This window comes from Glandiceps talaboti, chromosome 2 (genome assembly GCF_964340395.1).
Source record: "Glandiceps talaboti chromosome 2, keGlaTala1.1, whole genome shotgun sequence".
In the NCBI taxonomy this organism is placed as follows: domain Eukaryota; kingdom Metazoa; phylum Hemichordata; class Enteropneusta; family Spengelidae; genus Glandiceps; species Glandiceps talaboti.
The window spans coordinates 3589700-3601905 of record NC_135550.1 but is presented as its reverse complement, the minus strand read 5'-3'; the positions used below and the strand labels follow the sequence as shown (position 1 = coordinate 3601905).

General features: G+C 38.8%; 1 protein-coding gene across 1 annotated transcript; it reads left to right on the top strand.

The window, feature by feature from the left end:
* Nucleotides 1-362: 362 nt before the first annotated feature.
* LOC144453601 (proton-coupled folate transporter-like) lies at nt 363-9026 on the top strand. Its single transcript, XM_078144924.1, has 6 exons — nt 363-1246; nt 1775-2029; nt 4674-4757; nt 5056-5212; nt 5648-5700; nt 8892-9026. The coding sequence occupies exons 1-6, from the start codon at nt 394-396 to the stop codon at nt 8960-8962; spliced, it is 1473 nt and encodes a 490-aa protein (XP_078001050.1). The 5' UTR covers nt 363-393; the 3' UTR covers nt 8963-9026.
* Nucleotides 9027-12206: the final 3180 nt, after the last annotated feature.

The following is a 12206-nucleotide window of genomic DNA, read 5'->3' as shown; positions in this document are numbered from 1 at the left end:
CGGGGACAAACGTAAAACAGTGATTGTTTTCTTTATAATTACGCGTATTTATTAGAGCATGGTGAAGGTTTCCTGTGATTGTTATATCTGTCGCTTAAAACTTCAAAGCGACACACCCTGGGTGTTACGGTGAGCCAAAGCTCGTACACATTGGCTTTGTGTATGGACAATGTGGAGATTTTAACCACAGACGATTGGCTAACAATATCGACACAGGGAAGTGTCGACCTGTACCTTGTCACTGACGGAAGGTGTGTCAACTACAGGTACGTACACTATTTATGGACACGTCACATTCGACGGAGAAGTGTTGTGTCACACTTTGAAGTACATATAGTCGAAACTTGAAATAGATTTATTAGAAGAACTGGACATATCGTATAAACACCAACGATGGGCATCTATGATTATATACGTGTTGTGACGGTGGAACCGGCATGTATGCTGTTCACATGGGCGATATTTATGCAAGGACCGGCTACTCAGCAACTACTGATTCAAAAGATTTGTGAAAGCAAGTACAACCAGACAGTGTGCAATAATTTAGACAAATTTAGCGAGGAAGAAAACGCCGTGCAGTCAGTTGCTTCACATTGGGTGTTCTACATCACCGCCTGTTTGGCTATACCGTGCATAGGTAGTTCGTTGTTCATTTGTTCGTGGAGTGACACCATTGGTCGTAAAATACCGATGTTAATACCGTCCTGTGGTTCAGTTTTAGGTAGCATGGTTATGATAATTCTTTCAATGTACATGCATTTGCCGTATCAACTCATTCTGATCAATAGTTTCCTTATCGGCGTTGGTGGTGGTTTTGGAACATTCAATGTTTTAGCAGTAACCTATATATCTGACATCACGGATATTCATTCAAGAACTAAACGAATAGGCTTACTTCACGCTATGATATTTGTAGGTGGTACCATTGGTTTGGTCACCGGCGGCTTACTGAAAGACCACCTTGGTTTCACTTCTGTTTATGTACTTTGTTTATCATTGCATGTTGTTTTACTGATGTTTGTAAGCATGTGGATTAAAGAGTCTCTCCGTGTAAAGGAACATGACGGAGAACCACTTTATGGGGACTCTGCTAGTCTAAAGAGCAAACGATTGTGCACAGGGCTGTGTAGCCTTAGTAACGCCAAGAGAGCCGCAATTGTGACGTTCAAGAAGAGAGATGGCAATAAGCGCAAACACCTGTTGATTCTTATATCCGTTAACTTTCTCGTCCTAATGTGTATAGCAGGTAATTTCATCAACTTTTATATTTCGAACGTTAAATTTGTTCAACTTGATCAGTAGACCTAATAAGTTATGACAGTTTCCTTAGAAACAGGTAGTTTGATCAGAATGCCATATGACCATTACGTTGTTCTATAAACTGTATGATATAAATCGTTTTGTTCAGCCCTATCAGGCTGATGGCGTGGCATGAATGTCTGTATCTCACAGACTAGTTGTTCTGCAGTAGTTCTTTGATAAATGACTCGAATCATACTAATGTGATCAAGTTATTGCATGTTACTACAAACCTCCGAGTCTCTGGCCAATAACAGGGCTAGGAACAGACTCCTTTATTGTTTATTTCAAATTGAATTAAGATAAATAATGAACATATTAATTTGACTACACACTTGTATGTGGAAATACCACATCATATTGTTGATGTACCTATATAATTATACCAAGCAATTGTTGACAAAATTCCAATTGTTTTCTTTGTAAACTAACATGTAAACTGTCAAACGTTAACTCTTGCCTATATCTCTAACAGGACAATTTGATTTGATCGTGTTGTATACTCAACACAGTCCACTAAATTGGCCAGCTTCCACGTTAGGTATATATGGAGCTTTTAACAACGTTCTCCAGGCCACTGCATTACTGGTGTTTCTACCACTTTATATGAGATGTACAAGTGAAAGTAAACGTCTACACGACATCACACTTGGTCAGATCGGTTTCTGCTTCTCGGTGCTGGGTTACTTGTTAATTTGTTTGTCATCAACCACACCAATGATGTTTATGGGTAAGCATAAGCCTACTCTGCCCAGAAATTTGGCTAATATCTGGTTCTGACTATCAAAGTGTCGTTCGAATCGCCAGAATGTCGAGCAAGCTAGCCAAATATCTAGGCTAAGGCCTCACTGTAACAGTGACTGTGTCATCTCTCGTACCACTGTATGGCTGTGTCATCACTCGTACCACTGTATGGCAGTGACATCACTCGTACCACTGTATGGCTGTGTCATCACTCGTACCACTGTATGGCTGTGTCATCACTCGTACCACTGTATGGCTGTGACATCACTCGTACCACTGTATGGCCATGACATCACTCGTACCACTGTATGGCTGTGTCATCACTCGTACCACTGTATGACTGTGTCATCACTCGTACCACTGTATGGCTGTGTCATCACTCGTACCACTGTATGACTGTGTCATCACTCGTACCACTGTATGGCCATGACATCACTCGTACCACTGTATGGCTGTGTCATCACTCGTACCACTGTATGACTGTGTCATCACTCGTACCACTGTATGGATACATGTAAGTCATCAGCCATGTGCTCATCAGTTAAATCTTGTGAGCTACTAACTGTATATCATGAGTGCAGACCACTCCAAACAATTTATACTGTGGTCCGAGGTCCTTAAAATACCATGTAACAGGTGGCATGTTGTTTTTGTCTGTCAAATTAATTATTTTGCTGAAGTTGAGAGGAATGATGATGATGGTAAACGTCTACAAAGTAAAGCTTGGCAACTCTTTATGTACCACCTAGAAGGTCAGCCACACTCCACTCTTTAAACTTTCAATGCATCACGCGTCATCCAACAAGTGATGTTTGCATACCTATCTATTTCCGAACGATCATCTGTATCATATCTTCCAAACGGTAGTAGTAGCATCTCCATATGTACAGGGTAAATGAGGGAATTATCCGTGGGGACTTTCTAACGGTAGTAGTGGCATCTCCATATGTACAGGGTAAGTGAGGGAATTATCCGTGGGGACTTTCTAACGGTAGTAGTGGCATCTCCATATGTACAGGGTAAGTGAGGGAATTATCCGTGGGGACTTTCTAACGGTAGTAGTGGCATCTCCATAATTTATGTACAGGGTAAGTGAGGGAATTATCCGTGGGGACTTCCTAACGGTAGTAGTGGCATCTCCATATGTACAGGGTAAGTGAGGGAATTATCCGTGGGGACTTCCTAACGGTAGTAGTGGCATCTCCATATGTACAGGGTAAGTGAGGGAATTATCCGTGGGGACTTCCTAACGGTAGTAGTGGCATCTCCATATGTACAGGGTAAGTGAGGGAATTATCCGTGGGGACTTCCTAACGGTAGTAGTGGCATCTCCATATGTACAGGGTAAGTGAGGGAATTATCCGTGGGGACTTTCTAACGGTAGTAGTGGCATCTCCATATGTACAGGGTAAGTGAGGGAATTATCCGTGGGGACTTCCTAACGGTAGTAGTGGCATCTCCATATGTACAGGGTAAGTGAGGGAATTATCCGTGGGGACTTCCTAACGGTAGTAGTGGCATCTCCATATGTACAGGGTAAGTGAGGGAATTATCCGTGGGGACTTCCTAACGGTAGTAGTGGCATCTCCATATGTACAGGGTAAGTGAGGGAATTATCCGTGGGGACTTTCTAACGGTAGTAGTGGCATCTCCATATGTGCAGGGTAAGTGAGGGAATTATCCGTGGGGACTTTCTAACGGTAGTAGTGGCATCTCCATATGTACAGGGTAAGTGAGGGAATTATCCGTGGGGGCTTTCTAACGGGGAAGAACGCTATAGGTGCTGGCAGCTTGAGGTACCGTTAGGGATCTTACAGTCGAAAACCAATGGAATTGAGGAGACGTAGATACACGCTTAATCCAATTTATCTAATATGGCAATGTCTTGACATCGTGGATTATTTAAAACTAAATAACACCTAAAATATAACGTTAAGGTTAGAATTGAAAGTTTAGGACTTTTTGTGGCTACATGGCTGTGTGATTGACCATTCGAGCACTGAGTCCAAACTACAGGACTGCCAGCTCTAGGATCTGGGCACCAATCCTTACCTTCAGGGAGTATCTTCTCTCGACCAAACCTTCTTATAGAAGCTCCAGGAACCCAGAACCAAGAACGCTTGAATTTGTTTTTGTCTCTAACTACTAGCTAGTTAAATACTCCTAACCTCTTTTCTGATTGGTTGCTAACTAACCTTACGCAGATGTAAATTTATGTGTCTTGGTATCTTGATCACGTGAAACATTCGTAAAATTAGTATTTGGAAGTCAAATGACCACTACGTAAAGTGTTATAGTTTCGATTCGTAGAGATATATGGTTCGATTTATTTATTTATCCCGGTTTCCTTCGTTTATTGCCCTTTGGTTTCTATTTTGTTGTTACAGAAGTGATAAAAATTTGCCCACTTCCTGCGGATGGTGACCGAGACCAAAACGTGAACATTAACATATAGAACAATAATATAAGGAGATGTTCGATAAAAATCAATCCACTACATATGATTTTAATCACCCCCCCCCACCCCCACCCCCACCCCAGCTCTCTAATCAGATTGAGTAATTCCCAACTCTGTCAACTGTTACAAACACCTAACAACCAGTTTTTGCCGACATTCTCTTCTATTACAGCTTCATTAACGGCCCTTGTGTCGCCATTACCAATGGCGGTTTTACCGTCACTTCGTTCAAAACTGGTTGATCACAATGAATTAGGTAAGATGGGATATTTTTACCTCTGTCTCCTTTTGTTGCATCGTACATATCAACCTCTTATTAATATAAAGATGAATATCGAGGGATGAGGACACTTATTCCACTGTTTTCCTTCTGTTTATAACATAACGTAATGATTCATCACATCACTCTACTAGAGCCACTTTTGCTGTCTTAATTTCATTTTAAAAAGTTAACGTTATTTGTACAAATTTGGGGTTGACAACATGGGTCGTACGGTGGCGATCAGTGATGATGGAATAACATTTGCTTTACCTTGTCTTGCCTTGCCTTGCAGGTGCAATGTTTGCCTTCACCGTGGCCCTGGAACCATTGTTTGCGATGCTTGGATCACTACTTTTCAATAATCTGTATCCAAAAACTCTATCTTTCAATCCCGGATTTAGTTTCGTTGTCATGTCAGTCATCATCTTTATTCCAGTGCTGTTACTACAGTGAGTCCTTTATAGTCGCATGCTGTTATAGAGGCAGTTTTCTATGAACGATTTCTATCACACACACACACACACACACACACACATACACACATACACACATACATACATACATACATACACACACACACACACACACACACATACACACACACACACACACACTATAGTTTGTCAGGTTGTGTTGATTAATTGTATACATACTCATAGTGTACTAATACATGGTCTACTCACTATTATGTAAAGATTCGTAACGTTTTGAAGAGATATTTTGCAGACGGGGGTATCGGAGAAAGTGAGGTAGATTTGGACTTTTGTTATCGGATGATATCCATGCAGTCTCAAACTTACACAATATAAATTTTGTTTGATCTTTTATTAAATCTGGGATTAAACTGAGTATCATTCATCAGTTAAATGTTGTTGTCCACACAGAATCATTGGCGTGGATGTGAGGAAAGGAACTAAGTATAAACAACTAAAACAAAGTAAGTAATTGTTGTTCTAGTTTTTAGTTTACATTTTAGTCATAGTCAGTGATAAGTCCCGTATATGGTAATAATTTTGCGAGGGAGAAAATATGTGCCCGTTTATAACTTAGCTTAAAGGCTAGATTTGATTACACAACTTTGAGTAATCCCCAATCCGACAAGGTAATTAAAACAAAAACAAACAATAAATCGAATAAGACTCTGATGAGGTATGTCAGAGAAAAGCTACTACAAATCTGGGAAAGGAAGGATATCCTGTGATTTAACGATTGTTAATAAAAAATATGAATGTTAAACATGATGTTGGTTTCATTCACTTACACTTATCGATATGAGAGAAGACGTCGATCAAAACGTCTCTGTGAGAGAAGACGTCGATCAAAACGTCTCTGCCGGCTTTGGAGGTTGACGGTTTCAGCATTATTTCGTATTTGTTTATTTATTTATTTATTTAATGAATATTCATTACTATTTGATGATGTTACCATTATTTAATTATTATTTTATCATTGCATTTTTATCTTATTTTGCAGTTATTGAATAACTTTTTGAAGATGATATCATTATTTCATTATTACTTAATGATTAGTTTACGGTTTCATCATTATTTGTACGTCTTATTGATTAAATATTTCATAAGGTTTTGATGATATTGTCATTATTTTGTCATTAATTGACATCTTTATCATTATTTAGTACTTAATTGATAAATATTTGATGGTGTTATTATTAATCCACCATTATTTGATCATTTGTTTACAATTGTATGATTATTTCACAGAATTAACATGTTTTTAAAAATATTTTTTCGTTCTTTAAACATTATTTGATGGTCACATTGTGTGTTTGGGATTTCACATTATTATTTTTAAATATAAAAGTGCAGTGATATTGACATTTTTTATTACCATGTCATCATGCCATCATTTTTAACTCAACAGATCCTAAACCATGTTCCCGGGCCTCTCTCGTTACGTCACTTCTTCGAAGTTTCCCAGCGCAGCGCGGATAGTATAGTGTTGGTTTTGGCCACGACGCTGGGGGTGGGGATGGAGTGGGGGGGGGGGGGTCGGGCTGACGGCGAGTACCCAGTACAATGTACAGATTAAGTGGATAAATAACAAATGACGAAGCTGGGATAGCATTTCAAGTTTAACATTTGAGTGAAAGGTGTAGTGTAGTCTTGTTCCTGACGACTGTATTCCAATTTGACACCAAGTTATCTTGACATATGTGTGAAAATAACGTGGTGTAAAATCGGAATACAGTCGTCAGGACCTAGACTAGGTGTAGTGTTAAGATCCTGAATATTATATTTAGTGTTTGAAGACTATTTCGGTATTATATCTTGAATTAAGGTCAATCCACTTTGAAACGTTATGCGCATCCACGATTAACCATACCCGGGGGTCAAATTTGAAATGGTGAATCAGATGTGAAGGTGTTACGATTTCCCTGTTCATGTAGTACGTTCTCACAGCAATACATGTACAAAGATTGAAATCTGAATAGAAAATGGCCGTCATCTTGAAACAAGTTTGCAGTGCCGTACAGTTATAACATGTATTATCAACACACGCCCAATAGCATCCTTTGTAGAACCATGGATGTATTAGTATTAGGAGAGACCCTAACCATGGTAGAACTTAGTGAATCGTGCCACAACTGTACAGTACATACAGTATCATTACGTATACCTGTTTGCATTGAACTGATAATTATAATATCCTGCAACACTGGCAGGCAGAGTTATGATCCCTCCACGGAACTCTCTATAGTCCAGTTGCCAGAGGTGGTTTTTGGGGGTGAATATTGTAATGCGAGTTTTTTTTCAGTTTCTACCTCAGGAAGGTGTCCAGATAGTTTGTCTCCATAACTGAATATATATTAATATGTATTTTGTTGAAATTTGTACTTATCATAAAAATCGTGAACTGACGAATTCAAATTGGAAAAAGTAAAAACCATGTGTCAAATTTAAAGAACAGTTCATTATCTATCATTCATCGAAAAAATCTTGAGCCAAAGTTTATTTGTAGCAAGCTGTCGATTCGGAAGGAAATTATGATTTGACTGAGGAATGTAGTGATCTGTACACATTATCGATTAAACTGAGGAACATTGAAACATTTTGTTTTTGGTGTAACAGACGATTCCAATAGCTACGCATCATCTACACATACCGTTCATACGTGCTAGTTTACTTTAGGCAAAATGCGCCAGTTTGTATTTGAGCTAACTCTGACAGGTAGTGTTTCTGTTACCATGGTTACGGTTCTTTTCCAGTGCATTATTTATTTTGATGATAAATATTTCGTATTTTCACTGCGTATGGTGTGGTGGACACATTGCTTCCCCCAAACACTGTAAATTATTATTTTGTATGTCTAGTATGCACATTTTTGCGTAAGGAACACTGAGTATAATCTGTTAGAGAAGTGGCTATTTTATTACTGTAACATCATCAGTCAATAAGAAAAGACACAAAATACAAAATGAAAGACATACCTCGATCACCCACATAGAAGTTTAAAATTCATTGTGTGGAGCCCAGGGAGCAACTTTCCCTACTTTAATATTACAGTCGATGTAATTTCACATCACAGTGGCCGCATTTATACCAGGACAGTGATGACAGGTGAGAACGATCAAATAACTGTTGCTAACTACAGCTTCATTGTCATTTTCCCCGGAGTCACCTAAATTGACAGTGCTATTGGAAGACTCTGTATCTGAGTCATTATCTGTCAATTCAACATCAACTTCATCACTTTTATACTCTGGTTTATACATGTAGCCAACAATTCGTTCATTTTGTGGAGAGACCATTGTAGTTTCAGAGGAACGTAATTGTAGGCTGACGCATCCGACACAATACTAGTAAAGTAGACAGTCCATACGTCACTTCCGCCTAAGTACAGAGACGTTTTGATCGACGTCTTCCCCATATCGATAAGTGAAAGTGACTGAAACCAACACATTTTATCATCTTTGACATTCATATTTTTATTATAAATATTTAAATCACATGGTATCCTTTCCCTTGACTGAGTAGATTATTAACAGAAGTGAAAAACTGAATGTAATTTGTCTCCAGTATTCCAGCGAATATACCTCGAAATGATAATAAATTTTCAAACGTTTTTGCGGACAACGTTCTCGTCAATTTCACGTCTTTGTTTTTCAAGTTGCAGATGATCTAGACCAAGCCTCTTTGGACCTAAGTGATGATTCGGATACAGAAGTCAACACGTCGTAGTCATGGAAACAACCCGCCACCATTAAGAACTACATGATTAATATTGCCAGTACCATTATGATGGTTAATTTTCGTATTTGTCGCAATACCAAATGACAGTAGACATGGGTTCTATTATAAATCTTTCATTCGATTAAATAACATATAAATATGCAAACGAGTGAGTTGTTATTGTTCATTTGTTTATTCTTTCAGTATCCCACGAATTAACTGTTCTGCTTTACTCGATTGTGGTGTTGCTGTATCAAAGTAAGCTTATATTACTAATTAACTGTTCTGATCTACCCTTCTCTTGGAGTCGAAGATCATCGAACCACAAACTTTAGCATTTCAAGTCCAGTACCTTAACCAATGCATCGCAGTGAAATTGTGATTAGGTATGGTTACATTATCTCTTCGGGTTGTTCGTAATAAATGTCCCTCCCAACAAGAGGGGCAATTCTCCAATTGTAATGGAATCGAACCTGAAACCATAGGATAGCAAGTCCAGTATTTTAACCACTGCACCACAGAAAACTTGTAATTACTTAAGTAAGGTTACATTAACCCCTTTATCTTTTTGGATTTTTAGCACAACTGAACTTTTTACATGTAAGTTCAGAAGTGTTATGGGCATGGGAAAAATGTCTGTCTGTCTGTCTGTCTGTCTGTCTGTCTGTCTGTCTGTCTGTCTGTCTGTCTGTCTGTCTGTCTGTCTGTCTGTCTGTCTGCCTGTCTGCCTGCCTGGCTGGTAGTGTGGATGTCGGTGTGTGTGTGTGTGTGTGTCTGTCTGTCTGTGTGTCTGTCTGTCTGTCTGTCTGTCTGTCTGCCTCTATGTGTATGCGTGTGCGTGTGTGTGTGTGTTTGTGTGTGTGTGTGTGTGTGTGTGTGTGTGTGTGTGTGTGTGTGTGTGTGTGTGTGTGTGTGTACTTGCATTGCTATCAATCTGAGGACCAACATTTGAATACACCTGACCGAGTTCTGAGGTCTTATTTTGGGTCCTCAAAGTGAAACTGCTTTAATGAGTCTTCAAGACCCCTGGTTTTAATATGGTTCAATTTAACGCTAGTCCTCAGGTCGGCAGAATTGTCTGAAAATGTGTGAAAACATTCACACATTTTCATTTGGCACCTTTTTGATGTCATGTCGCCCTCTATTGGAGTGTGAAACTCAAATAAGTTGAAAAACGTATGCACACCACAAGAAATTTTCACACACATACACACACACACACACACACACACACACACATATATATATATATATATAATATATATATATATATATATATATATATATATATATATATATATATATATATATATATATATATATATACATATAATTTCATTCTTCTTTCGCCAAGTAGAGTGCTCGATCACCTTGGAGAGCTATCATACATAAAAATGAAAGAAGACGAGTCTGATATTACATAGTGGAATTACACTACGGACCGTTTCACCCGAAGGATCGTCAGGTGTAATAGTGTGGTTTAATAGTATTCGTTAGCTATACATCCTGCATTATGTACATAACTTGTGTGTGTTCACTGATGGCTGTGTGTACACAAAAAGATTGACAACAAAGGTTACGTATTATTAAGTAAGAACTTGTTAGCGTGCCGGCATTTACTGATTAATTCAGTTCTGCTGTTCAAGTTCGTTGATTTGTCGGCAGTTATAATAAAATATTTTTCCCAGAGGCATAGTTGACATCGTTTGGTAACGTTAGAGTATGAGGAAGCCTGCTTGAGAACTGACCAGTGTACGTCGTAATTAATGTTGCTGTCTTTTAGGTGCCAAATGTATTTACTGAGTGCAGTGTCTTTCTTCTTGTGATCAAGTTTAAATGAAGACTTGTGGTTGTTAAACCTGCTTTTGAATTCTGTGTCACTAACGCCTATGTATGATTTGTGATCTTGATTAGTGGTGACTGTTGCTTTGTAAACAACGCTTTTTATGAGGCATTTTCCTGCGAGAGGGCACTCCTTTGGTTTTCTGCAGTTACAGGTATTTTGTTGTGTTTGCTTAGCTTTTGAAAGTATGGCTTTATTATGACCGCTGATTAATTTACCCATGTTGTCCATGCAACTATAGCTCACTTTGGTATTATTACGGTTGAAGATTTTATGCAGTACACTGGATATAGGGAAATGCTTGTCGATGAGGTTGAGAAATTTTCTACCGATGTTTGTTGAAACCTGTTTACTGTAAGGTGGGTTGAACCAAGTTATATTACGGCTGCGATTCCGCTTGTGTTGAGTGTGTCTTGTTTGGTCAAATTTGAGGGTGTGATTATATCCTGCTTCATTGAGTGCATCTTGGTAGGATGATGTAGTGGCGTCGAATAGTTGTTCATCACTGGAAATGTTGGATAGTCGTTGGTTTACCGAGCTGGGTATGGTCTTAATTATGGCTTTAGGATGGTTTGATTTCTTGTTGACGTAGTGGGTGGTGTTATTTGGTTTTGTGTACGGTCGGTATGACTCGTCACGCAAGTTGAAAGTGACATCAAGGAAGTTGACAATTTTGATACCTTGGTCGGTGGTGATTCTAAGGCCGAGTTTCTTAAATTCTGAAGTTAGCTGCTTGGCTACTTTGTTGGCTTTCGATGGTGAATGGTTACGGAGTACAGCTAGGCCATCATCCCTGTATAATCCTACCTCATTATCAAACATATGTTTGACTTTACTAAGTAAGTAGGTGCCTATAAGTTCGCAAGTTTCTGCTCCGTCATAGCAGCCCATAGTAATATCAAATAGGTAGGGCGGGTTAGACTTGTGCCATGGTGAATCATCGTGGAAAAGTAGGGTTTTCTTTGTATGCATAATTATTTCCTTTTCTTCGTTCTTGATATCTGTAAAATTTGATGCGAAGTCAAGTGCTTCATGTAGAAGTTTCTGGGTGATTGATGGGTAGAATTCAACTACATCAAACGTGAGGAAAGAGCATGATTGCTTATTGGTAATAGATGTGAACCATTCAATGACAGAATTAGTGTTTTTCCATTGATAGGTATTAGTGGCCTTGATAATGTCCTTGTTAATGCGGTCGAGTATGGTTTTACTTACAATTCCGATTTCACTTTTTGCGGGGTTGATTAGTCTACATTGAACGTGGTTGGGAAAGTTATCTTTATGGTCCTTGATTGTAATGAATGCTGGTTTCTGCGCAAGTGTTTCAATTCTATCATCCAGTTGAAGTTTCTCTGCGATACATTTTGCTTCGGCATTGATTTGTCCGGTTTATGAAGTGGAAGTCCTCCT

Coding starts and splice junctions, on each gene's coding strand:
- LOC144453601 (XM_078144924.1), top strand. CDS start 394: ATGGGCATCTATGATTATATACGTGTTGTGACGGTGGAACCGGCATGT. Junction 1,247..1,774: donor CGTCCTAATGTGTATAGCAG/GTAATTTCATCA, acceptor TATCTCTAACAG/GACAATTTGATTTGATCGTG. Junction 4,758..5,055: donor GGTTGATCACAATGAATTAG/GTAAGATGGGAT, acceptor CTTGCCTTGCAG/GTGCAATGTTTGCCTTCACC.